Here is a 27,088-nt window from a genome sequence, read left to right on the forward strand (position 1 = left end):
TGTTAAAATAAGTGAGTTTTAAGCACTTTTGATCTTGTCTTAGGCTGGTCCTGGTGTTTTAGTGGAGGAAAGTGATGTTTTGGCACCCCATGATGGAGGAAAGAAACAATGTTTTGACCTACAGCCACTGCTATGACATTTCCTGTTTTAAACCACCAAATTATTGCTGGCCTATGATTTTTGGGTGGAAGTTAAATGAGAAAGGAAGGACCATGGTCGGGAGTGGGGGGTGGGGGGGTGGCATGCTCCTGGCAGCAGCAGAATGAAGAAAGAAATAAAAGGCAAAGATGAGAAGAAGTGTACAATACACATTCTTATTGTTGTTGGCAACCCTAAAGCGTGTACTTTATCTCCTTTTTCAATAGGTTTGTTATCAATTGTTATAGTTTTTGAAAATAGAGAACACAAAAGTGTCTTCAATGTATAGGCTTTTACACACATCAATCGGCAACAAACTAAAATAAAGCATGTACATAAGTTTCCATGCTCAATTTGCAGAATTTAATTCTCATGAAGGCTATAATAAGCAAAACAGACAATTCATACATGCTGAAATTGCTCAAACTGTGAAATTTATAAAACAAGTTCAATACTCACCTCTTTAGTAGACTTTTCTAGGTGCGCTATAGGTTTGATAACTTTGTATCTGCAAGGAAATAAAATTGCAACATGTTCAGCCATGGTTCATCATGCCAAACAGAAGAAATGTCAAAATTGCACAATAACAACTGTAGATCAAAACTAACTACTTTAGCAACTTTTATTGATGAATTGAAACATGTTAAAACTCAATTTTAACTCAAAACCAAATTGCTACTCAAAATCACCTTTCTACTTCCCAAAATTGACTCATAATTGGTGGTTTTGGAAGTGATTTTGTGCCTAAGCTATTCTAACACTTTGGTAATCATTTGAACAATTTTAATTCATCAAAATACAGTAGTTTGAACTCTAATTAGGCACAAAATAGATCAACAACTCAAATTCAATTTCCAAGTTCGAAAAATGCCTTAAATATGATGGTTTGACATATTCAATTGCATACATCTCATTTTAACTTTATATGAATGGTTCTAACAGCTTTAATACATCAATTTGGAGTTGTTTAAACTTCCAAACACCAGAGAATCACAGCAGAACGAAAAATGAAAAGTAATCACCCTTTTAGTACACTTTTTTAGGTTCTAGGTACTCAAACTTTGAGTTTTAGGTAGTTGTTTGATTTTTAGTAGTTTCCTAGCTTCATTTCACTATTTTAGAGTTGTTAGGATAGTCACATTAGTTATTGTTAGTCTACTTTAGGTGAATTGCCACTTTCTCAGCCTTTTACTTGACTTTTTAAGGTTTCAAGTACCCAAACTGTGAGATTTAGCTACTTCATATAATTTGACATGTTTCTTAACTTCACTTAACAACTTTAAACTTGTTAGGATTAGTAGAACACACAATCTTATGCTAATTTAGGTGAGTTCCCAATTTCTCACCTATTTAGTACACTTTTGTAGGTTTTAAGTAGTCCAATTTTCAGTTTTAGGTACACTACCAATTTCACTTCTTTCTTACCTTCATTTAACTAGTTTAAACTTGGTAGAATATGAAGATTACACATTCTAAGGTTACTTTAGGTGGATGTCTAATTTATCACCTATTTAGTACACTTTTTTATGTTTTAAGTGCCAAATTTAGAGATTTCATTAGTGATTTTTAGAAGTTGTCTTAGGAATCAAAACTTCACTCAATTCTTTGTCATTTCTAGTCCATTAGAACTGGTGTAGATAGTTTTAGGTGTCTAAAACAGAAAGCACATTTGCATCCTAATCTATTTCACCCTATTCTAGTGTAACTTTAAGTGCTCAATAGTCAAATTTGAGCTTCTGGGTTGTCTTATTCTTACTACTTTAGCTTCTGGGTTGTCTTGTTTATTATACACTATCCACAAACATGCTTTTATTTTGACATTATCTAGAGACATGCTTTTATTTTGACTCTATCTTCTTAGAAATGCATCTCTATATCACTTCTTCCTCACTTCTCATTACAATCATCTCCTAAATATAGCTAACTTATGAGCATATTCTATGCTTCTATCACCCAAGTACAAAACCGAATGACAAAATAAATGGTTCTAAATACACAGATGTCACAGACAATAATTGGTTTGGACAAGAAGTAACATGTGTAGTGTTTGGAGAATATAACGAACAAATAATTTAAGGCAAAAGTGTACAGAGAAGCATGCAACAAACAGTGAAAGCAACCTCTAATGCCAGAGGTAGAAACAGATAAAATGCAACAATCACTCCAAAATAGGGACATAAGGGCCCATGCATAAAGTAAGATGTAGCCAATGTACACAGAAACCACTTTCAGCACCTAATTCAAATGCACCAAATTCTTACACAAGTTCAAATGCACCAAATTCAGAAATTAAAAAATGCAGCACTGAAACAACAACTTGTCTATGACAAAATGCCAGCCCTTTGGTGGTTTAAAGAGTGAAAAAGCATAGGCAGCTAAAACTCGTAGTTTCTTTCCATCATTAGGTTCAAATCACTAAAACTAACTTGTTTGCAGAACAAATGGATGCAGAAATGTAATATTCCAGAATTAGACTTAGCCAACCCCTATATTTCTCAAATTAAGCAACTCCACCACCCAATATTTTACTCAAAGATTCAAAGACTTAATTTAAAGTGAATCATGGTCTACAATCATGAGAAATCAAAGCTGAATGCATCTTTACTTACTCAGCACAGAAATACATTGACTTTATAAGACATTTTTTCTTGCAAAAGATAATATGGAACAAAAGAATTATTTCAATCATAAAAGGCTGCAAGAGCAAATCACTTAGAAGTATAATGCAAATCTCTGTTATATTGTCAAATCAAAGCACCAAGTGCCTTATGGAGTAAAACCTTCTATTCAAAACATTACTATATCTGAAGGGTTTTCAACTGTCAAAATAACTTTACAATTTATTTAAACATTAATGTAATCCTAATCAACTTTGATTTATTCTTGTATTATAAAGACTACATAATTCATGTATTATAAAATAAAATGATAATATAAGGTGTTAGCTTATGGCAGAAACAATGTAATAAAAAACAGAGAATAATATGCTTTATATGAGAAAAGGATATAAAGGGAATACTACTTTTATTCATCCGCCAAGAACAAAGAGTTGCACCATGACTAAGAAATTAAAAGAAGCACAAAAGCAGCATGATGATAAAGGTGAAAGCAAAATATCTCACGTTCATTAATATCTCTAAAAGTGCAACATTCACTAAGAAAAATGACCCTTTGTATATGGACTAAAAACCAACAATGGTGACACTGTGTTCAAGTTTGACAGAGCAGGCTTGTTCTAGCTATTGGGAGTGAATCCAATGGTCATGGTTCAAGCTATTGCTTACTATGTACCACAATCTGTCCTAGAAGTTCTCAAAATGAAAAGAAGTAAATGAGGGGAAAAAACGTGTGTTGTTTTTGTAGCTCCAATGTTACTGAATTCTCAAAAAAAACCACACAATCAACTAATCAAGGAGCTTTACACAAAATGCTCCAACTAATATTTTCCATGGTTAAATGCTTTAGAACAAGTTCAGAACAAATTACAAAAGCTAAAAAGTAAATGAAAACAATGAACAGAACATGAAAAATAGGAAAAATGAGGATTGAAGAGACTTACATATGGACGCGAGAGAAGTCGACCACCTGTGTTGTCTTCGGTTGTTGCCTCCTACACGAACCCCACACCGCTCTCAACGCACCAGGAAGCCCCTCCTCACCGTTGTCGCCTCCTCCACGAAGCCCTCCTGATGCAGCGACAACAAATTTGCCACACAGCCCCTCCTCACCGTTGTCGCCTCCTCCACGAAGCCCTCCTGACGCAGCGACAACTAATTTGTCGAGCAGCCCCTGCAATCACAGAACCAACCGCCACCGCAGAATGCTTGCGCCAACGACAAAGACCACGTCCCTCAACAAAACCTCGCAAATTTGGGGAATGTTGCTGACGGTAAGATGGATCGAAGAAAGGGGAAAGCTGGTGAGGGTTTGATGGCTCGAACAAAGGGGAATGCTGGTGAGGGTCTCGAAGAAAGAAAGGGAAACTTTTGGCTCGAGAAATGAAAGTTAGCAGAGGGAAACCCAAGTCTGATGGGGTTAATTACACCAGCACCTTACCGAGGGTCATATATCCTTCGGTAAGTTAATTCACCAAAACCAATACCGACGGCTTAAAGATCTTCGGAAACAAACCTTCGGTAATGAGCACATTTCACTATGGCCTTCGGTAATCATTTATCTGACCGTCGGTAACTCACTTTTACCGAAGGCCAAAAGGCCGTCTGTAAAAACCCTTCGGTAATACGCCAATTTCTTGTAGTGAATCATTCGGCCTCACATGCCACTCGGCCTCTACCGTCCGTGGCCTCAAGCATTTAGCTTCTATAACCTTCGGCTATACAGCCTCTACCGCTCGGCCATACATGTCCTCACGTTCGGCCTCACTCGTTCCAGCATTTTGCCGTTCGGCTTCGCATCTTTTTGGTCCTTCAAACTCAACCGCTCGGTCATCCTTGGTTTGAAACGTTCAGTCCACACATGAGCAACAACCAGAAACACGCTCTCTAATACAGCGAATACAGTCTCCCTCAAACTCATAAGTCCTATAGTTACCACGTCCATAAATCATCGATTAACTCGGACTTGGGGGGCATGTTATGTAGTAAGATATTTATTACATAAAATATCTTAGATATTTTAAACGGTTAAGATATTTATAAGTAACTAACCACATTTTTAGGTAAGGTTCTTTTTATTTGGCTTATAAATACAATGACAGGGCAAAAGTTCAGGTACGTTCTCTCTATGTGCTAGAGACCCTAAATAATATTTCAGAGCAGTATTATAATCACTCTCTTGAGAGCTGAGGTTCCATAACTCACATATGACTTGAGCGTCACATATGACTTGAGCGTCGGAGTATCTTTGCAGGTACCTCCCCCTCTTTTGGCGAGTATGAACAACAACAATTGGAGAAAGGCAAGCGTCCCAGACAGCCAGGAGCAACAAAGACACATCGAAAAACATCTACACCAAAACATAAGTTAATCCACATCCAGTATCTTAGATAAGTTACTGATCTTACCTTCTCGGAAAAAAAAAATTGTCAGATGATCCTGTGCCAGAATTGCAGAGCCTGCCCAAACTCAAATCATTCTGATTTTACGCTGACTCTTGGGAGAAAGCATGGTTTCCACAACTTCAAGTGCTAAGATTCTGGAATTTAAGGGACCTTCAAGAATGGGATGTGAAGGAAGGACCAATGTCAAGCCTCATGAAATTTGAAGTCCGATTCTGTGGAAAACTGGAATTTCCTCCTGGGTTGAAGCATTTGAAGACTCTTCGCTTGATTAAGTTACATAAAATGCCAAAGCCATCCATGAAAGGCAACTTAATCGTAAGAAAACATTGTTGGATGATGTAGGGATCGATTATGATTGATGGATAATATCTCTGGATCTCGCTCTTTATATGAACAGGCATGCTTTTCCCTACACCTCTTTTCATTGCAATTTGTCTCAGGTTTGCGCTCATTTTTGCAATGTGCATCATAATAAAGCAGATGAAAATTGCTGATGGTATTGGTAAATTGATGTTTTAGTTATCTTGTTGCTTGATGCCTTTCCCAAGCATTCCAAACTTTTAAGTTTCAGAATAAGTTAAGGCTTTTTATTTGCGACATTATGAAGGATGTCCATGCTCTTCCCAAACTGCCGCACTTAGATTTCTGTATTAACATTGTTCCAAAATAACAATGTATTAACATAATTGATAGGAGATGGGGTAAAACTGGCTTGCACTCTTGCATGTTGAAGCGCCGCAAGACTTTCAGTAAGTTTTACTTCTGAGAAAGCCAAATCTTCCTATCTTTTTCTGTCTCGGTAAATTTGCATCCCTAAAATCTTGTTTGTCGGTTCCAAGTCTTTCATATCAAACTCCCTAGCCATTGTTCAACCTACAAACCAAGTTTTCTTGTTCTTCAAAGCCTTCTGGTTGGAGCATCATTTTATTCTTGCTTAACAATAACCTTGTGAACGGTGAAACTCACAGGCAATACCCCTTCACATTGTTAGCATATCCAAGCACTTAATTCTTTCTCCAGTTTCAAGCTTGTGCTTTAGTTTCCTTGAACTGGTAACAACACATTTGACTTCCTCTTGATGTAATACACTCAAACTCCTGGAATAAACTTTGCTTCTCCTAGGAATAACTCCGGTGATTCCCTTACATCAGAATGAACCAAGTCTTCTTGTGTTTTCTTTTCTGGTAGTCAAACTAGTAAACCTCGATCTATGTTTAAGCCCGGGTACAGATTACGTTCTGCCTTGCAAACTTCACTCTGACATTTGTCCAGGTACGATGTCACGTCAACACCGCTTCTTCTTGACTTGTCGATGTAACCATTGCATTAGCCTTTTGCAACGTATCTCCGATAAGCATATGCCATGATCTTCTGAGCTTTTATGACTTACCAGACCTCCCTTCTTTCTCACAGAATATTTTCATCCTCTGAGGTATTTGCCATACAACCTTGTGAGGTTGATGCCTCAGAGTTCTTTCTTCCACTCTTCCCGTGCCAACATTCTTTCTTGACATGCCCCCTCTTACCACAATTGTAGCATTTGAGATGCTTCTTACTTTGAGATATATCATGGGACTGACTCCCACTAGACCCATATTTCGTTGATTTTCCTCTCATCATCACCAAAGCTTGTGTTTGCTTTGAACTTTCCAGCATGTCTTCTTTGTTCCTTCGCCTGGATTCTTCTTCAAGAATTGCTCCGGCAACATCCTCAAAGTGTAGACTACCTTCAATATTATTATTCGTAATATTCATGATGAGTTGATCATACGAGTCGGGTAAACTCTGCAGTAGAAGCTCCGCGCGTTCATTTTCAACTATGTTGAAATCAGCCGCTGATAGTTGGGCAAACAAAGTGTTCAGATGGTTGATGTGGTCCGTCACCGTTGTGGACTCACTCATCCGGAGAGTGTAGAGTTTCCTCTTCACGAATATTCTTGTGTGGAGAGACTTCACCTCATATAATTTTATGAGGGCATCCCAAATCTCCCTTGCTGTTTCTTTTTCCGCCACACTGGATAACACTGAATCTGCCATTGATAGGTGCAAATTCGCGATGGCGTTATTGTCAATTTCTTTCCACTTCTGCTCCGTCATTTCTGCGGGTTTTCCTTCAATTGCAGCTATGCAATTGTCCTTTCTCAAAATTGTCTTCATCTTCAATTTCCACAACGCGAAATTGTTGCCGTTGAACCTCTCTAACTCGTATTTTGTTGTCATGGTTTTTAAGAACCGGCTTATGCACTTCTCACTATGAATAGTATTGCCTACTGGAACAGTACAGGTAGACCGTGAAGTAAAGCACCAAGAAGTTCCCAGGAAAGAGAGGTGGGTCACAAACGGACACTCTTAAGTACCAAGTCTTTCCTAGCCAGAACTGTCCCAGACAGCACTTTCACACTACCAAATGTTTCCAGTAATAACTCTTTTCTGATGTGGAAGATCGGATTAAACCGCAACCACAGAGCATACTCAGAATTTTACCAACACTATTCTAATGACAATAGCAGCGGAATACTAACCAATAGCTCTGATACCACTGTTGGGTATCAGTCATACAGCACAGCACACACAACTAAAATAGAGAAGAGAAAAATACCGATGATAGACAAAATGGAAATTTTATACTACTGAAAGTATAAATTTACAGCACCTCTCTCTTTCACTAAAGAACTTCTCAAAATTATGAGAATTCAAGAAAGGAGAGAAGAAATGAGAGAATGGGATGTGTTACAAAGGGGGCAAGGGGTTTCTTTTATAACCACCTTGCCATACCACTTTAGAAGTTCCCACCAATGTGGGACTTCATTCTTCACATTATAAACAATTCATGGACCAATTTCTGTACATCACGGAATAATTGCATTGTTACTTTTGAACTGTTAACTTACACGACTACTACCTTAAGGCAAACAAATCGTAGAACAAAATAAAACAAGTAAAGATGTCCCGCTCTTCATTTGGAGTCAGTAATTATCTAATCTACTCTATTAAAATTCAAGCAAATAATACAATACTATTACATTGTCACAACATTAAGGATAATTAGCAGATTTTTTTCTCCATTATTTCTCACTTCAAGGACAGTCTTTTTTTCTCCATTATTTCTCACTTTAAAGGCAATGTCACTTTGAAACCTTTTCCAGTCGCGATTTTTATATTTCGACTTCTAAGATATCATTGGGTGTGGTAAGACCACACATGAATGTTTATTAATTGGTACCAAAGTTGATCATGTCTTAGAAAAAGTAACCTATGAAGAATTCTGAGGAGTGAAGTGAGACATCGACTCTTAAGTAGTTTGGTTCTTCTCCCTTAAAAACTAGACAGTAAAAGACAAAAACAACATGCTGCAGTGGTTAAAATTATTTAGATTTTATCATGCATGAAAAAAAATTATGCATCTTTTCAGCATCGGAATATTACTTAAGTTCCTTTTATTTTAAAATTTAAACAGATCGAAAGGAGGGATGAGTTTAAAATTTGGGTAGTTTGCATATAGACGTATTTTTTAGAAGCAGAAAGAAGCTCTCTTTTAAAGGTTTCCAGTAGATAGAAAGAAAGATGCAAGCATTTGAGTGTATTCCCAAAACTATATAGAAAATAAATTATATTTTGTGGTATAAAGCCATTGCACGAGATGAAGCATTTTGTGGAAGAGATACATCATGTCACTTTTCTAAGCAGGCAACACTAATACAAATTCATTATTAATCTAACACAACCTTCTCCAAGAAGTTGCCGAACGAGAGTCCAACTTTTCCCTTAAAGATTGGATTTTGGTCTTTCAGATTCCTTAGCCCATCTGGGAGGAAGTATTTCATATTCTAGGACTGGCCCCAACTCATTGCTTTCTTCTTCGCCTAAAATGTCCTTAGAGAATGCATCTGGATTGGCCTTGATGCAGCTCTGCAGAGCAATGAACGGGTGTACGCAGTCTGAGCCCTACATATATGGAACAAATTTCACATAGCAACCCATACAATAATACAGAAATCAAGATTCAAAAAAATAATACTTTAAATTTGCCCATAGTGGTTGTTAATTGCTATTACAGAGTATATGCGACCTTTCAGTAAGACAGACTTGCACATTACACTAAATTCTTAATCAAAACATTATATTGAAAGAGCACGTATAATCTTTATAGCTAGGTTTTAAGGATGTAAATGAATAAATTTAAGTTTAACTCAATCTCATAAAACCAATATGTAAAAAATGAGATTTATATTTATTTATATATTATATAATTTAGTCATGACATGAGATTCGAAGATACCTCACGTCTAGTACCATTGTGTTTGGTATATACATAACTTGGTGACTGACCATTTTTAATGGATCTAAGATAGACTCTCATATTTAGAAAGTGGATCTTAATTATAAAATTAGGTTTATATTCATTTATATACTATAATTAGTCATGTCTCTATAATATGACAAACAAATTTAGTTACGATAAGACGTAGGTCTTAATCTTAAAGTTATGTCTAAAACACCCATGTTTTAATCATAACAATTAAATTAATCGGTACATCTAATGTATCTGCTCAGTGTGAAACAGGTATTAGACGACATGCAATATGCTAAATGGATGTATCTTAAAGTATGATCAAAATGTCAATATGTTGATAAGACAGACGAGCTTAAAGCTCTAGATGCAAGTCCTATATAGATAAGACGTAACCGGCATAGTACAAAATGCAAGTATTGCTAATGCATGTACACAAGACCAAAGAAAGACTTGTAGAAGCATCGAACGCAAGTTCAGCAAGACAAAGTGTGCAAGTCTAGAAGATTCTTATGAAGATGAAGAAGTGTTCAAGAGAAAGTCAAGTAGAATTAAACATTGTAGTAGAGTCTAATGACAACAAAGTTGACCAAGAATGTCTTTCAAATAAGATTCATTGATGTCATATGATTAACATGGTATTGTCAACAAAAAGCGGAAACCTTACATAGATAAAGAATGTGGCTTACACATCTCTTTGTACTACAATAGTAAAAGATGTTAGCATAAAGTCGTGATCTTTTGATAAAGCTATAATAGAAGATCCTCTAAAGCATGCAACCTGCAATGCTCATTTCTAGACGTCTATAAAAGGAAGTTTTCCCACGCAATAAAAGTGAAGTATCCAAAATACAAGTGATTTTTGCGTGCTTGTGACAAAATCAGAAAAAAGCTTCTAAGTTCTTAGACATAGTTCATCTTCTAAACAATTTAGAGAGTGAATATTCTGTGTATCCTTCACTGTTGAGAAATTATATCGCTAGAACAAGAAACTTTTATTTGATATCCACTCTTTTGGGTGTGAACCTTGTATCAAATAACTTCTGTTGTATAGCCTGGAGAGATTTTGTATACTTAACCTGGAAAGGCTTTGGATACTTGGTATGGAAAGCTTTGTGTACCACTCAGGCTTAATCACAAGGGAAGATTGCATATAGACTGAAGAGCTTTAAGTATATTTAACCGGGAAAGCGTTGTGTCAATAATGACTTCGTGTACTTGCTGTAAGGCAGAAGTAGTAATAAAAATACTTGTAATCTTTATTGTAGAGTGGAACACATTGCAATTTGCAAAGGGTAATTGGACATAGCTGAAGTTTGAAATGAACTAGTATAAAATTTATGCATTCATGCTGCTGTCTATTACACGTCTGGATTTGCTCTTGACAGTAAGGTAATGAAAACATTTTGAATGCATTTATACAGAATCAGATGACCTCCTTACATCGTCTAATGGACTGTTCTGCAAAAAGTTTACTGAAGTATTGTTAAAGCTCTATCCAAACCTATCTCGTTTTATAGAGCTAGCTTTGTCTTTCACTCAAGTCAATGAGAAATCTCCAAAACTACAAATAGTTGAAAGAACACAACGTTGAGTTCACTAATCTAATATCAAACAGGATACGTTAAAAGTCTGATCAAGGTAGATATACGCTGAAGTTGTGACCTACAAACGGCTATAAACCAGTTCACTTCATACTTGTAATTGTAGCTACATCTTGCTTCAGGAAACGAAGCTATCACTAACAGTAATGAAAGAGAATTATGAAGTAAGATATACCTTTTCTTCAGAGGTACTCTTGAGAAAACACAGAAATGCCTCTGAGAACTGAGAGCCACAGGAACCAGTTCGCAAATCAGCAATGCAGGGGCATTCGAGAGCTTTCTGAGCCATTGCCTCGATGGACTGAAAAATCCAGAATTTTCTATTGTTTTCATTCATTCACTCAATTTCACAGTTGAAAGCAAATAACCAAAGCAAGTTAGTGCAAACCTCAGTATGTTGACTTCCATATTCTGCAGCTTCTGCAATGTTAAAATAAAAACACGACACAAATTGAGATTTCGTTTCAGCCGCACATTTACACAAACAGTTGAAGTACGCGAGGAATGAAACACGGAAAAACAACCTGCGAGCGCGGATTCCAAGGAAGTTGGTTTGGAGGTGTCGGTGGTGATGATGGTGGTTTGAGTCTCCGCCGCAGCTTCTGCGCTTTCAATTTGACCCATCGTGAATCCTAATTTCTGAGTCCTCAATTCTGAACCTCTGGTTTTCTGGTGCGTTAAAAATTCAAACTTTGAAGCCAATTCTGAATTGGTATCTCCTCTCTACACGGAAAGTGAAATTCTGAGATTGCTTCTCTATAAACTTAATTGTAATTAGTTATAGTCTTCTATGAAATTGTACTTATATAAATGAATAATTAGCATTTTAAACAATTAACATCAACTATAAATAGTTTATCATTAATTTACGAGAGAGTAAAATCATGAAAGCAACTTAATCATAAAAATGATAAAAGGAACTTAAGAATTAAAAAAATAATAATTCAAATTTACATATTGAAAAATTAAACACGTTCACCAACATGAAGAAATGCATTTCATTTCTCAAAGTAAGTTTAAATATCCTTCATCTCAATATGTAAGTGATCATTTTGGTCTATAAAATTGATTAAGTTTTAAATATATAAAAAGCGTGACAATTGCATATAAAATTAGTAGAGTCGTTTTGTTATTAATGTTTAAAATCAATTTGATACTAAGTTGTATCCCTTTATACAATCAATTAATCATTACCCCAATCAACAATTTAATTTAAATTGTGGAATGTTGGTAAAGGAATGGGGAGCAGGGTACAATTTAGAGAAACCTATAAAAAAGTGATTTTCAGATACGCGTTATACACGTTTGGAATAAAAACTTTTCAATCTACATGTTCCAAGACAAAATCTAGCATTTCAGGATGTCAGTATTATTAAATTAAGTTAAAAAAATGATTGCTTATACTATCATGGAATAATAAAAAATAAAAATAAAATATTTTATTGTGAAAATAATTAAATTCATGCAAAAATAATAATTAATTAAATTACAATTTATAATATTACAAAAATATAAACATAATCTCTTTTACTTTTCTAAAAGATTTCAAAAAAATTCATACTGTTTTTTCACAAATATATCTTACTGGACTATACCACTTGTTCATCACAAATGATCAGTTTCAGTTATTATTTTCCCGCATCACGCGGTTAAAAAGATCTCTTTCCAGCATGACACAGTTAAAAGAATCATCCTTAAATTTACTAGGTACAACGAGACAATCCTACAATAATCTATCTTATCCTAGCACACATACCACCAACAATAAGAAATACATTCATGTTCAAATATCACAACAACCAGCCAACAACACCTATTATTCAATAATAATCACAAACAACTCGATCAAACACATACACATACAAAGAAAAACAAGAAAACAAAAATCAAGAAATAAAAAAAAAAGAATAAAGAATGTAAGTTCTCCCTTACAACATCGTCATAAATTGATTAATGCATTCATAATAATACCAAAACAAACAACAATTTTACTCAATTATTCATGTATACATACAAATAAGACAAGAAAAGAAAACAAGAAAACAATAAATCAAGAATGTAAACTCCTTTACTTAAGTTTTTCGCTAAGATTTTTTTCCTAGAATAAACAATGTCTTTCAAGAGCACCCTAAGCTCTAAGAGGCTTTCACTCAATCAAACTCTCACTTTCACTTTTACCCTCAAAGTTTTTGTCTCTTTTCCTAATGGTCACGTGTTTAATATAGTACCAACTATATGAGACTAATTTTTCTTCAATATACACATAAGATATTCTATTTATAATAAAATAAATGAGTTAAGTTCAAGATACCAATAAAAAATAATAAGAAACTGACTAAAGATAAAAGATAAAAATAAGATATATGTCTAAGATATCTAATAATAATCTATCTAACAGAAGACATACCTAACTCAATTGAATTTATTTTCTAAAAACAAGCTCATTATTTTCATAATATAATAAAATTAATTCTGATAAATCTCTAGATAATATATTTTATCTTAATATTTTTATTCTAATTGATTATGATAAAGTCTTAAATAATACATTTTATTTTCTTATTATTATCTAATAATAATATCTAATAATATATGATATCTCAAAATATTTTTTAATTTGTAAATATATCAAGTATATAATAATATCTAAGAATATCTTTTAAAATATCTAATAATATATGATAGTGATTTTTCTTCACCAAACCTAAATTTTTAGAAAATCGTTTAAAATAAATCCTTTAAATAAAAATAACAAACTATTTTATCTTTTATTTAAAATAGTTAATCACATTTATATATTTTTCTAATTATTAAAATGTATAGAATCCCAGACCCTATAAAAACAAATTTCATCTCCTAAAATATACAAAAAAAATAAAAATATCTTATTCTTATATTTTCATATGATAAAACCTAATAGAATTACTTAAAATTATAATAAACAACTCTAACCAACTGAAGTACTATTCACTCTTATAATAATTATATTTTCTTATTTTAAATAAAAATTCTTATAACTATCATAATTTTCAAATATTTAATTTTCCTTAAGTCTTACACAAAACATTATTTAAAGATTGCATTTAAAAAAAAATGCAAGATGCGTAATTTATTTAATCAGGCATATTTAAATTTCATACGATTTTAGTACCTGTTTGTATATTTATTTTATAATAATAATTTTACAGATTTAAATGTATTTATCAAATTGTGCAATTTTGACTCAAGGTCCTCAATCTACCAATGTGTATGCGAATATTTAAACAATAGTTAAACTTTCTATGTAAGTGTTATTTCTCTTCCTCGATCGCATTCCTGAAAAGGATTTGTCTTATCGTGGTATTTTTAAATGCACACTTTATTTTTATTTCGGACGTTACTTTTAACACGGCATCAGGTTCTTGTTATTTACGCCAAATCGTCGTTTTAGAGAATAATTAATATTTTTATGATCATATTTGATACTTTTTAGCGACCAAACTACATTCCCAGATATTTCTGTTAATATATATATATATATATATATATATATATATTAACAATAAGAATAGTATTAGCAGTAGTGATAGTAAGATTAATATTGATAATAATCTCAAAGCAATCAATCATGTTCCAGTTAATCAAACAGAACTAGAATAAGAGAAAATTGGAGTTCTGGACTCAGACATGCAGAGTTTTAAGAAGATGCAACTACAAATTTTCCTTTGCATGGTATCAATTGGAGAGAGTGAGTGAATCAGTAACAGAGAGAAAGTAGAGTTGGAGAAGATGACTGAAAAAAGGAAAACAGATAAGAACAAAATACAGCACAAAAAGTTGCTAAGGCATTGCCAGATACAAACTTTTCACCAAATTTCAATTAGTCAAACAGTATGTGCCGGCCAGAGTTTTGGATGAACCTATCACAATCCTCAAACTCATTGAAATTCCTTAATTAAATCATAAACAGTAAGCAGATTTCATTCGCCATATAATACAAAGGAACAAGTTAACCACCCAACATAAAGAAGAGACATTATCGTCTCCTAGTTGCCTATGTAACCAATATTAAACATCAATAAAACATCACATCTTCCAAACGAACAGCACACAAACAATTAGAAAATTCCCTTATTTGTCACCACTAGGAAGCATCACTGCACCATGCTTTATTTTTAAATTCTTTAGGAAAAACTTGTGAGACTTTATGGCTCATATGTCCTATACCCTCCTCCTACCTTTTAGTCAATGATCATACAGTACTAAGCTTTCAAAACCCTTTTCAATCTTTCCTCAATATCTCACAACAGCCCCTCCCATTACAATGATCATGGAACCAAATCCAACATCAGATCATAGTTTGGACTGGTTTGAAGGTTCTGTTTCTTTCTTTCCACTTCCTCCATTCTTAGACGATCCATATAACTGTAGTGACATTCAACTGTGGGATCAAGACATAAGCAGCCATTATCAAACTGATGCTAATACCAGTTCCCCTAATGCCACCAACATTGCAACTACCACAACACCCCCTGAGCCTTGTGCTTCTAACAACCTTCCACTCTCTGATTTGCCCAAGAAAAGAAGTGCCACTGATGATTCAAGTCTCGGACAACCACAGAACCACAAGCACAAGAAAATCAAGAGTAAACCATTGAATAATGAAGCAGATAGTGGAGACGCAGAAGGGACAACCACAGTTAGAAAACCTGGTGGGAACAAGAAAGGTGCTGCTAAGGGTGTGGCAAATAACTGCAACAACAAGGAAGGAAGGTGGGCTGAACAGTTGCTCAACCCTTGTGCTGCAGCCATAACTGGTGGAAATCTGACCCGTGTGCAACACCTCTTGTATGTTCTCCATGAGTTAGCTTCACCTACGGGTGATGCTAACCACAGGCTTGCAGCACATGGTCTTAAAGCACTGACACACCACTTATCGTCTTCTCTAGTATCTACCTCTACAGGGTACATGACTTTTGCATCTACTGAGCCACGGTTCTTTCAAAAGACACTACTCAAGTTCTATGAGGTTAGCCCTTGGTTTTCTTTTCCAAACAACATAGCAAATGCTTCCATCCTTCAAGTTCTTGGGGAAGACAATGACAATTCGCGCACCCTTCACATCCTTGACATTGGAGCCTCTCATGGCATGCAATGGCCAACATTTCTAGAGGCCTTGAGTCGCAGACCTGGTGGACCTCCTCCACTGGTTCGCCTCACTGTTGTCACGGCTTCTTCCACTGAAATTGACACCCCATTTTCTATTGGTCCTCCCGGTGATAACTTCTCATCTAGATTACTTGGTTTTGCTCAGTTAATGAACGTGAATTTGCAGATTAAAAGGCTAGATAATTGTCCATTACAGACACTGAGTGCTCAAAGTGTTGACACCTCCCCGGATGAAATCTTTGTTGTTTGTGCGCAGTTTAGGCTGCATCAGTTAAGTCACAATAGCACTGATGAAAAGAGTGAGTTTCTGAAAGTGCTGAGGAACATGGAGCCCAAAGGGGTGATACTAAGTGATAACAACATGGAATGTTGTTGCAGTGGTTGTGGGGATTTTGCCATGGGGTTCTCTCGAAGGGTGGAGTACTTGTGGAAGTTTTTGGACTCGACAAGCTCAGCGTTTAAGGGTCGTGACAGTGATGAAAGGAGAGTGATGGAAGGTGAGGCAGCAAAGGCATTGACAAACCAGCGAGAGATGAATGAAGGGAAGGAAAAATGGTGTGAGAGAATGAAAGAAGCCGGGTTTGTGGGGGAAGTACTTGGTGAGGATGCAATAGATGGAGGTAGAGCTTTGCTGAGAAAGTATGATACTAATTGGGAGATGAAAGTTGAAGATGACAATAGAAGTGTAGGACTATGGTGGAAGGGGCAACCTGTTTCTTTCTGCACCTTGTGGAAGCTGGATGGGAATGATCAGAGCTCAACATTCACATCATGATGATTCATGACTCGGAATTCAACACAAGTTTGTATCAAACAGGTTCTAGTGAGGAAAAGATTTTCCACTGTTAATTTTCTCCACCATGTAAAATTCTTAATTGTATAACTTTTTGTAACAAACAAGGATGCAAATCATTTTGTCAGTTCTTTTTAATGACTGGTAACTGTCAACAAGATTGTGCTACTTCAGAGTTTCCCATCTACTGTTTGTTCTTCGGTTACAAATCTGAAGTTAGATCTAGATCATAAGCAAAGAAACATTGCACATGGGGTATACGAAAAACTTCATAGTAAATTTGAGCTTAGTTTATTTGAATAGTAGTGAGTTTTATCAAAATAAAAAATTAAAAACAGTTCTATTTTCATTTTTATTTTACTTTTAATCACTAAAATATTCTCTTGGTTTTCTTTTTCCTTGTAAGTTTCAAAAACATGTGAAATTATTTTCATTAAAATATTTAAATTTACTATTTTTATACTGACGTTTAAAATTTAAAAACTAGAACAACATCATTTTCTCAAATCAATAAACCCGAATATTTGTCAATGAATAAAAGAGCATGAGGCTCAGCAAAGAAACCAGAGGCTGAATTGACTGAATACCTGGTTAATAACTACCAGCATGAGTTTTTACTTTTTAATGTAGGATTTACAAGTTTACTCGTGAGATTACCTATAGCTAGAAAGCAGCATGATATGCAGAAGAGCATATCAGAGCTCATTCTATATGTGTACACTGCAACTGGAATAGTTGGAAAATCTTGCAAGGTTTCCCAAAAAAGACCTGGCAGAGTGAGAGTAAGGAAGCTACGAATTAACCTCGACCAACCTATTTAAGCCATGTCCAATTATCTACCCCAGATTTCACAGGAAACAGGAGCAAGGCAAGTTTTCCGAAAAGCTCCATATTACAGATCTTATCAAAATAAAAAGCACATTCTTCTCATTAGAAGGTGTTAAAGTTTCCTGCCGCAGGAGTGAACAGAACATTCAGTCAGTGTCTGTTCATGTTTCAAAAATCCGCACTGAATTTCGAATCTCCTGACGACAAACAGGACATTTAGGTGCCACTTCACGTTCAACTGATATGGCACACCCTTGGCAACACACAAGATGCCCACAGGGGATGAAGGCAGAACGCCTTCTCCTCATCAGACATATGACACATAATTGTCCATCTGGAACATCTTCAATCTCATCATCCACCTGAGGTTCAACATTATTCACTGCTTGCCTTTGTTGCTGGAGCTGCCTCTGTAGCTTCCACTGTTTCCACTTATTCCAGTTCCTGAAAAATCAGCAGTGTGTAATTGTCCCCAATACAACTGTGTCTTTTTAATCACCCAAAATTACTAATAATATTATTTCAAATCATTTTCAGTATTCTTATTATTATCAAAATTAAGGTTATCAAAGTGTGCCAACAATATTAACCAACGACCCAGTCAGTTTATTACACATAATCATGAAGGCAGTTTACCAAACCAGGAAAATCCATTTGTTTCAGAAAACTCTAAAGCCAACCAATACTTAACAAAATGCAGATCACAGAAGTAACATCATAAATGGACAGATAAGCCAAACCAACATACCTCACAACTGCATAGCCAAGGATCCCAATTGACATTGAACCGAGAGTAATGCCACCCCAAAACAGAATTTTCGTTTTGATGGAAAGATCCACTATCATCTGATCTTTGCTCAAGTCAGATCTACAAAAGAGAAGACAACCATAAGCAGCACTTCCACAGGCTGAATCACTAATAAATATTTACCGAGATATGTGCAATCAGATAATGAACTTAAGGAGAAAAATAAGAAATTCAGACTCATATGAATGCGCCACCAAAACAAAATATTAGGTTTATCATTTATCATAACTATTTATACTTCACAAATGGCACGTGCACCTCTACTTGTTAGCACGAAAATTAAAATCAAAACCACATTCATGGACAACTCGTCATTCATGGTAACCAGTGTCAATTAATTAATTAATCATACCAGTAAAGTGACATTTCACCTATAATGTAACCACAGAAGGTAAAAAAAAGGTGTAGTGTTATGCTATCCTGGAATGAAAAAATCCCCTCTACTATACTAACTTTATAACCAACAATACCGATTGGTAGGATATTTTCATGATCAACAATAATTTATTGCAACTAAAACTAACAGAAAATATGGTAGATCTTTGCATGACTTAATTTCAGCAACTCCATTATTTAAACTGCCAAGGCCAACAGCAGTGATATCCTTCCCCAATGGAAGTATTTTCTCTTCATCTAGCAGTCCAACCTGCAGAAAAGAAACATATGATGACATTTCAGCAAATGTGATACATCAAAGATCAACAATTTCACAAGAGATAGTCAAATATGTTAACACCATAATAGACTTCTTGAAGTGAAATAATACAATTATTGAGCTTTAAAATTACTCATGATTATGCTATGCACAGCAAATAAGTAATGAGAATATCAACTCACCGGATATTCATGCCCAAAAAGCGCTTGCAAGAAAGTATAAGGAGAAGCATTTATTGGTTGCAATTTATGATAAACCGTTGTCAGAGGTAACGGGTGCCTTGAGCCATCCATGTTGACAACAACATACTCAGGAGTAGATGGTTGCCGTCCAACATCAATCAGAACAAAAGGCACCTACAACAAAGATAATCAGAATATCTAGAATACATTTCATACTATTGTATCTAAAACTATTTACCATATCTTACATGATCCTTTCTTAGTGGACCAGTACTTTAGTTGTTATATTTTCATATTTCAATAAATATATTTCATGATTTCTTCCTATTTCGGTAAGATTATGAGTCTAGTATAGTGTAAACAAAACTTACTGCTTTTTATTTTGTAAAGTACCATTACAATACATAAAGTAAATTAATATTCATTTTTTTTTAAATTTGAGCTTGAACTCTTTTTTCCTCCAATGTGCTGTAATTTGAATATATAATGGGCCAATTTGTTTACACTTAAAGTAAGTATTTTTTAAATAAGCATTTTCTTAATAATCACTTATTTGACCTTGGGGACAAGGTCGATTTCCAGGAGGGGAGTAATGTTAGAGAATGGAGGGTTTATGAGAGAAGAAAGGAGAAACCGAGGACGTAAAGGTGAGACCGTTAAGTGAGTTGGACTTAACTGTGAGACAGTTAAGTCAGTTGGGGTTTAACTGTAATGGGAGTTGGGGAAAGAGGCCTTTATAAGGACCTCTTTGTTGTATCAGTAGACAGTTTTTTACCTTTGAGTTTGTAGACCGGTTCCGACCTGGTGAAGGAGGTTAAGCTCCTAGATTTTCCTAGTTGTATTCTTGATTCTTTGATGTGAATACAGTTCAATTCATTACCATTTCTTGTTGTGAGTTTTACTGAGGTGTGCGAGTGAATTAGAAAGTTCTAATTCACTCGCACACCTCAGTAAAACTCACAACAAGAAATGGTAATGAATTGAACTGTATTCACATCAAAGAATCAAGAATACAACTAGGAAAATCTAGGAGCTTAACCACCTTCACCAGGTCGGAACCGGTCTACAAACTCAAAGGTAAAAAACTGTCTACTGATACAACAAAGAGGTCCTTATAAAGGCCTCTTTCCCCAACTCCCATTACAGTTAAACCCCAACTGACTTAACTGTCTCACAGTTAAGTCCAACTCACTTAACGGTCTCACCTTTACGTCCTCGGTTTCTCCTTTCTTCTCTCATAAACCCTCCATTCTCTAACATTACTCCCCTCCTGAAAATCGACCTTGTCCCCAAGGTCAAACTCGGGGAACTGTTCCTGCATCAAACTCCGATCCTCCCACGTTGCACTGTCTGCCCCTCCATCTTGCCATTCGACCAAAACCGGTTCACGTTGTTCCCCCTCACGCTGCTGGATCCTTCTATTCAACACCTTAGTTGGCCAGCATGTATATCCCCCTACTTGCAAGTCTGCTGGCAGCTCAGCTTCCACCTGCTTTGTCCCAATCGCCAACTTCAACTGAGACACGTGGAAAATCGGGTGAATCCTGGCGGTTGCTGGTAATTCTAATCTGAACGCCACCTCCCCTATCTTCTGGATCACTTTGAACGGCCCATAGTATCTAGCCGCTAACTTCGGATGCAATTTTACTGCCATAGATGTTTGTCGGTGGGGCCTTATCTTTAAAAATACCTAATCTTCTACCTTGATGGTTATTGGTCTCCTCTTACGATTTGCTTGCTTTACCATCGCGTCTTGCGCCTTTGACAAATGATATCGCAGCTGCTACAATGCTTCATCTCTTGTTTGTAGTTCTTGAGCCACTGCTTCTACCATTGTTTCCCCCAGAATGAACCTTGACAGCAGCGGTGGTGCCCTCCCATACACCACTTCAAACGGCGTGCATTTGGCAGCTCCTTGGTAACTGGTGTTGTACCAGTATTCTGCCCATGGAAGGACCACGGTCCATGTCTTAGGCTGCTCGGAACAGAAGCATCGTAAGTACCCCTCCAACACCCTATTTAGCACCTCTGTTTGGCCATCCGTCTCCGGATGGTATGCTGTGCTCATCTGGAGATGGGTTCCCTGCATCTTAAACATCTCTCTCCAAAAGGCACTGAGAAATAAGGGGTCACGATCACTCACTATGGTCTTGGGAATCCCATGAAGCTTCACTACCTCTCTTACAAAAGCTTTTGCGACCGTTCTGGCCGTATAGGGATGTCTGAGCGGTATGAAATGCCCGTATTTACTCAGTCGGTCGACAACTACCAATATAGCGTCCTGGCCCTTGGATTTTGGGAGTCGCACAATAAAGTCCATGCTGATGTCCTCCCATATAGCTTGTGGAATAGGCAGTGGTTGCAATAATCCCTGTGGGGACGCCGTCATGTATTTATGCTGTTGGCACACCAAACAGCGACTGACATACTCCGTCACGGATTTCTTCATCCCTTCCCAGTGCAGCGACTGTGCCAATCTCCGGTAAGTTCTATAGACCCCCGAATGGCCCCCCGTCGGGGTGGTATGAAACTCGGCCAACAATTTCTGTACCCACTCTGACTGTGTCGGAATAACCAGCCCCCCCTTGTAGTGCAATCGTCCGTTCTCAAGGGTGTATGCCGGGTATTTGTTGGGATCCTGGATGACTCCTTCTCGGATTTTATTCAAGTTATCATCTTCCTCCACTTCTCTCATCACGTCCGGAAAATCTTTCCAATACGGTCTCATTATCCCCATCAATTCACCACCCCCGTCGTCTCCTTCACTCTCAGCCTTGTTCTCCAACTCCTCGCTACCTTTCCATGATAGCGCGTCCGCCACCCGGTTACTGGCGCCCGGTTTATACACTATGTCGAAATCGTAGCCGAGCAGTTTGGCTATCCAATGTTGCTGCACTTGGGTCGTCACCCTCTGTTCCAACAAAAACTTTAGACTTCTCTGATCCGTATACACCACGAATTTGTGGCCCAACAAATACGGACGCCAATGTTGCACCGCTAGGGCCACCGCCATCAACTCTTTCTCGTAGATCGACTTGCCCAACGTCACTTCCGATAATGCTTTGCTAAAATAAGCGATCGGTCTCCTTTCTGGGTGAGCACCGCCCCAAGTCCCGTGCCCGCCGCGTCGCATTCTACCTGGAAGGGTTGCGAGAAATCTGGCAACGCCAACACTGGTGTTGTGGTCACCGCTGTTTTCAATCTTCCCATCGCTTCCCGGGCAATCTCCGTCCACACAAAATTCCCCTTTTTCAACATCTCGGTCAGGGGCTTGGCTATCTTCCCATAGTCTTGGATGAATCGCCGGTAATATCCGGTGAGACCCAAGAATCCCCTCCCATGATCGGTCGCTCGCCTTTTCCTTCCAAAATTTAAGCCAATAACCGGCGCTTCCCTCCATACTGATGTGAGCCAGTTCGATCTTCTCCGCCTCCGCCACCTTCTGTATCTCAAAGAATTTTTCGGCCCTATTAATCCAGTTCAACGGATCGGCTCCTTCAAACATGGGTAACTCCACCCGTCGCCTCCAATTGGGTTGATTCTCTGATCGTTCCCCTTATCTTTCTCCTTCGGCTTCCTCTCACCGGCCACCCCCATTATCATTGACTGAACCATGGCTCCCGTCAGAACTCTCCCCGTTTGGCTTGCTTCGCACACCCATCAATCGTAACAGTTCTTGGATGTCTTTACGCATCGCTATCGAGTCTTGCCGGTTGGCCGTTGATTCCGCCTTCAACCCGTCTACTGCCATCTCCAGGTGTTCCATTCGCCCTTCAACGACGTTCATTTTTCCTTCAATTCTGTTCTCCAAAGCATGTAGCTTCCCCTCCATCGCGTTCTCTCTCCGATTTCGATCCGGCAGGTCGGACCACTTTGTTAGGAACCTTTGTAAGAATCCTAACTTTCTAATTCACTCGCACACCTCAGTAAAACTCACAACAAGAAATGGTAATGAATTGAACTGTATTCACATCAAAGAATCAAGAATACAACTAGGAAAATCTAGGAGCTTAACCTCCTTCACCAGGTCGAAACCGGTCTACAAACTCAAAGGTAAAAACTGTCTACTGATACAACAAAGAGGTCCTTATAAAGGCCTCTTTCCCCAACTCCCATTACAGTTAAACCCCAACTGACTTAACTGTCTCACAATTAAGTCCAACTCACTTAACGGTCTCACCTTTACGTCCTCGGTTTCTCCTTTCTTCTCTCATAAACCCTCCATTCTCTAACACTCTACCTCTCCAACCTCTTGCATTGCAGCTCAAAAAACAGGAGAGGGGTAACTTTGTATTTGTTAACTGCAGTAATTTAACTATGATCAAATTCTTTCATTACTATTAATTAGCTTGTGTTCTAGTCATTGCAACTGAAAGTGCATCCTGTTTGAAATGCTGAGCTGTTTTTACTAACCTAGGCCAAGATCAACTGAAGCATCTACATGGTGCACAATCGTTTTGCAGCAAGAGATTGTACTATATATTATTAAAAAAATAAAATAAAACCAGTAATTGATTATGGATATAAAATAATCTACTAGGATATATTTACCACATAAGCTAGAGAGTTGTTGTCAAACCTACTCAATTATATATACCTACTAGTATCAGATTTAACCTCATGAAATACAAATCAATTGACCATATCATACCAGAATTCTCTTTATAAATTATGAACCTCAATATGTAACAAAGTTATGCACCCATTACCTTCCTTAAAGATGTAGACTCTTGCTGTCTCCAAGATCTTGCAAATAAGGCCCGAAGATCAGAAGTCCATCCAAATAATCCTTTCCATTCATTGTATATACACTTCATAATGATCAACACAAAATAAATAAATTAGACCTCTAATTCAGAAATAACTAAGTTGCAAGACATTAAAACAGATATTAAATTTATATTTTCTACAACAACGAAAAAGATACTACTCCTTTAAGACATAAAAGCTGTTCATATAAGTTAACCGAGAACAAGAAGAGGCATGTCAATACTTAATATCAAATAACATCTTATGGCCAAAACATCAAAGTACACTATCCATCAAAGTAATCGTGTGTTTGAAAAGTCATTGAGCCATGCTAACACCAACAAACTAAGAGAGATGGACTCACGTTTCCAAAAAGTAGCACACAATTGATGATGTGCTTGATAAATCCTTTCTTTTTGCCGATTGCCAATCCAAAATGTAAGATTGTCTAAAAGTAACTAATCTAAACTAACTTTAACAACCGAACTAAATTAACTTCAAAATAACTAAACTGTTTTAAAATAAATTGAATCTAAACTCTTTCAAAATCAGTTTTAATACTGAAGAGTACCGTTATAGAAAAAAGTTCAGTGCTAGAAGAAAGTAGTTTATGTTGTTGGTTTCAAAGGATTTCCTCTGATTTTTGTAAAGTACCCTCGTTCATGACTTGGTGTCCAACTTATGATGTGTAATTTCATGTAAAGAAAAATAAACAAATATGCTCAAATGAATTAACCACTTTTTATTTGGTTCTCCCACTTATTTTGTCGTGTTTCTGTATTAAATCTATCTTTATGTGGATATATGCAATATCGTTGTACCCATTTATTTTTAAACTACAAACCATTTGATTCAATAGCTTTTTTTGGTTACTGATTAACTAGTAATTCTGGAATACGGAAGATGAATACTTTTAGGAAAAGTTCTTGTCTCTTCATTTCATATTATAGGAGATGGAAAACTCTACTAACTAATATAGGATGTTTTAAACTCCCAATTATCTAGTCATTTCTGCAGACATACAAACACTTTTACAATGGATGGTGTAATATTAATAACCACTATATATGCATTGGGTATTTTGCGTGATTATTGAGAAAATAATTAATATAAAAGAAAACTTATATGCATTGCTATCTAACTTTAAACTTCATTTTTCAAAATCAGTTTATGGATCTAAGACAATTCGGTTCAAAGCAGTCAGAGCGAAGCAAAGTCAGTTCAATTTAGTTGCATGGTCCATTTTACAATTTGATAAGAAATCTTCAAGTGGTATGAATTTGAGGACAAATCCTTCTCAAGATGGAGGATATAATAAAAGACTATCTCCTAAACATATATGCATGAAAAGAACTTAGAAAGAACAACACACCCCACCAAAGTGGACTTTAAGTCTAACTCCACTCAATTGAATTCTAATTTGGTTCATTCTAGTTCTTTATGAACACATTCTCTAATAGTGTGCAACTGATAGTTGAAGAAAGAAAATGTTGGACTGGCATTCAACCAACCCACTTTGAAGGTACAAACAAACTAAGTTCCTTTTTATTTTCCACCTTTACGTATTTTTGTTCTGAATCAAGTGTAAACTGACAGTACACCAGAATTTCAACTTTTCGCTTCCTAAATTAAAGCATACAAAATTACAGGTCGACCACTGTTCTAAAAACACTACTAACCACTTGACATACACCCAAAGTTTCGAATAAAACCCTCCACGACAGCGAATTTTCAAGAAACATGCAAATCCCTCTTCTCAATAACACATTAATCTCAATAAATTCGAGCAAGAAAAAAAGAGATTACCGTTTGAGTTCTTTGAAGGATGACGCCTTTGTCACCGGACTCTCGAGAGACCAAGACGCCCGGTCTGAGAGTTTTCCAGGAACCGTCAACGGCAGACTTGGCATTAACGGTGCCGCGAACAATTACGATTGTACCACCGTCAGAGGTAGAGTCAGCATCAGAGGGAGTATCGGCGAGGAGTGATCGGAGGTCGGATACAGATAAGGAAGGTGCGCGGCGGAGCTTGCGGAGGGCGGCAGAGGTGGCGGAGAATTTGAAGAGGGTGCGAATAGCGGCGTAGGCCAAGGCGAAGCCCAAAACGGCGCCGTCGAAGGAAAGGGCGATTTGGGAGAGAAGGGACACTAAGGCTTGCTCCTGATGGGACATTGATCATTCATTCCTCACACCAACACACTCTACGTTTTCTGCAATATCGCTAAATCCACTTCATCCTTCAGCTTCTAAAAGAAAATTAAAAGTATCAATGTATATTTAATGAAATAAAATAACAGTAGAGTTGTTTATGGTCATATGTTAATTTTGTTTTATTTTAATTTGTAGATATTATTTACCCCTTAATGTTTAATATATTAACAAATGACTTACTAAATAAAATTTGTTATAAACATTTCTTTTTTAGCTTTTAGTACAATTTATAACTTAATTCACAAACATCTCATATTATTGTACTCAGTAAAATGAATATTGAAATGTAAAACCAAGGTATATATAAAAAAAAAAAAAAACAAGTTCAATTAAACTGTTTAAACCAACTACTCTATATTAAATTGTTCTTGCTAATTATGTTGTGCATGCCACTTTGATTACAGTTACTCTCCATCTCCAATCTATAAAACATGGCTTACAGCTATACTTTCTTCCTCAACAACACAAAACAATGTGAACACAAACAAAAAGCTAAGAAAAATACCTTACTTCCATAAGCTGAATCTCCTTTTTCTACCATCCTTTTCACCTTTATATTTTCTTTTTTCTTTTGTGTCAAATTCTTTAATCCTCCTCACTTTTTGGCCGGCTCTTTCTCCATCATTCAATCTCACATACATTATTAATTCCTTAGCCTGAT

General features: G+C 36.4%; 3 protein-coding genes across 3 annotated transcripts; 1 reads left to right on the forward strand and 2 right to left on the reverse strand.

Annotated features, from left to right (window-relative positions):
* Positions 1 to 8,751: 8,751 nt before the first annotated feature.
* Positions 8,752 to 11,829, reverse strand: LOC108347030 (mitochondrial intermembrane space import and assembly protein 40 homolog). Its single transcript, XM_017586133.2, has 4 exons — positions 11,578 to 11,829; positions 11,442 to 11,473; positions 11,229 to 11,354; positions 8,752 to 9,103 (listed from the first exon to the last, which is right to left on the reverse strand). Exons 1-4 carry the CDS (start codon positions 11,675 to 11,677, stop codon positions 8,924 to 8,926), a joined length of 438 nt encoding a protein of 145 aa, XP_017441622.1. The 5' UTR covers positions 11,678 to 11,829; the 3' UTR covers positions 8,752 to 8,923.
* Positions 11,830 to 14,675: 2,846 nt separating this feature from the next.
* Positions 14,676 to 17,278, forward strand: LOC108347302 (protein NODULATION SIGNALING PATHWAY 1). The gene has a single exon (XM_052868499.1). It carries the CDS (start codon positions 15,357 to 15,359, stop codon positions 16,974 to 16,976), a length of 1,620 nt encoding a protein of 539 aa, XP_052724459.1. The 5' UTR covers positions 14,676 to 15,356; the 3' UTR covers positions 16,977 to 17,278.
* Positions 17,279 to 17,569: 291 nt separating this feature from the next.
* On the reverse strand, positions 17,570 to 26,472 carry LOC108347589 (E3 ubiquitin-protein ligase SPL2). Its single transcript, XM_017586935.2, has 6 exons — positions 26,023 to 26,472; positions 24,177 to 24,278; positions 19,468 to 19,641; positions 19,155 to 19,276; positions 18,571 to 18,690; positions 17,570 to 18,266 (listed from the first exon to the last, which is right to left on the reverse strand). The coding sequence occupies exons 1-6, from the start codon at positions 26,386 to 26,388 to the stop codon at positions 17,984 to 17,986; spliced, it is 1,167 nt and encodes a 388-aa protein (XP_017442424.1). The 5' UTR covers positions 26,389 to 26,472; the 3' UTR covers positions 17,570 to 17,983.
* Positions 26,473 to 27,088: the final 616 nt, after the last annotated feature.

The sequence above is a fragment of the Vigna angularis genome, chromosome 9 (assembly GCF_016808095.1).
Source record: "Vigna angularis cultivar LongXiaoDou No.4 chromosome 9, ASM1680809v1, whole genome shotgun sequence".
Lineage (NCBI taxonomy): Eukaryota > Viridiplantae > Streptophyta > Magnoliopsida > Fabales > Fabaceae > Vigna > Vigna angularis.

Bases quoted from the DNA above. Each gene is read 5' to 3' on its own strand.
- LOC108347030 (XM_017586133.2), bottom strand. From the start codon at position 11,677: ATGGGTCAAATTGAAAGCGCAGAAGCTGCGGCGGAGACTCAAACCACC. The intron at 11,474-11,577 runs GTTGTTTTTCCG...TTAACATTGCAG, and splicing joins CTTGGAATCCGCGCTCGCAG to AAGCTGCAGAATATGGAAGT. The intron at 11,355-11,441 runs GTTTGCACTAAC...TGGATTTTTCAG, and splicing joins ATGGAAGTCAACATACTGAG to TCCATCGAGGCAATGGCTCA.
- LOC108347302 (XM_052868499.1), top strand. From the start codon at position 15,357: ATGATCATGGAACCAAATCCAACATCAGATCATAGTTTGGACTGGTTT.
- LOC108347589 (XM_017586935.2), bottom strand. From the start codon at position 26,388: ATGTCCCATCAGGAGCAAGCCTTAGTGTCCCTTCTCTCCCAAATCGCC. The intron at 24,279-26,022 runs GTAATCTCTTTT...ATCATTATGAAG, and splicing joins TCCTTCAAAGAACTCAAACG to TGTATATACAATGAATGGAA. The intron at 19,642-24,176 runs GTAATGGGTGCA...TCTTTGTTGTAG, and splicing joins AGTCTACATCTTTAAGGAAG to GTGCCTTTTGTTCTGATTGA.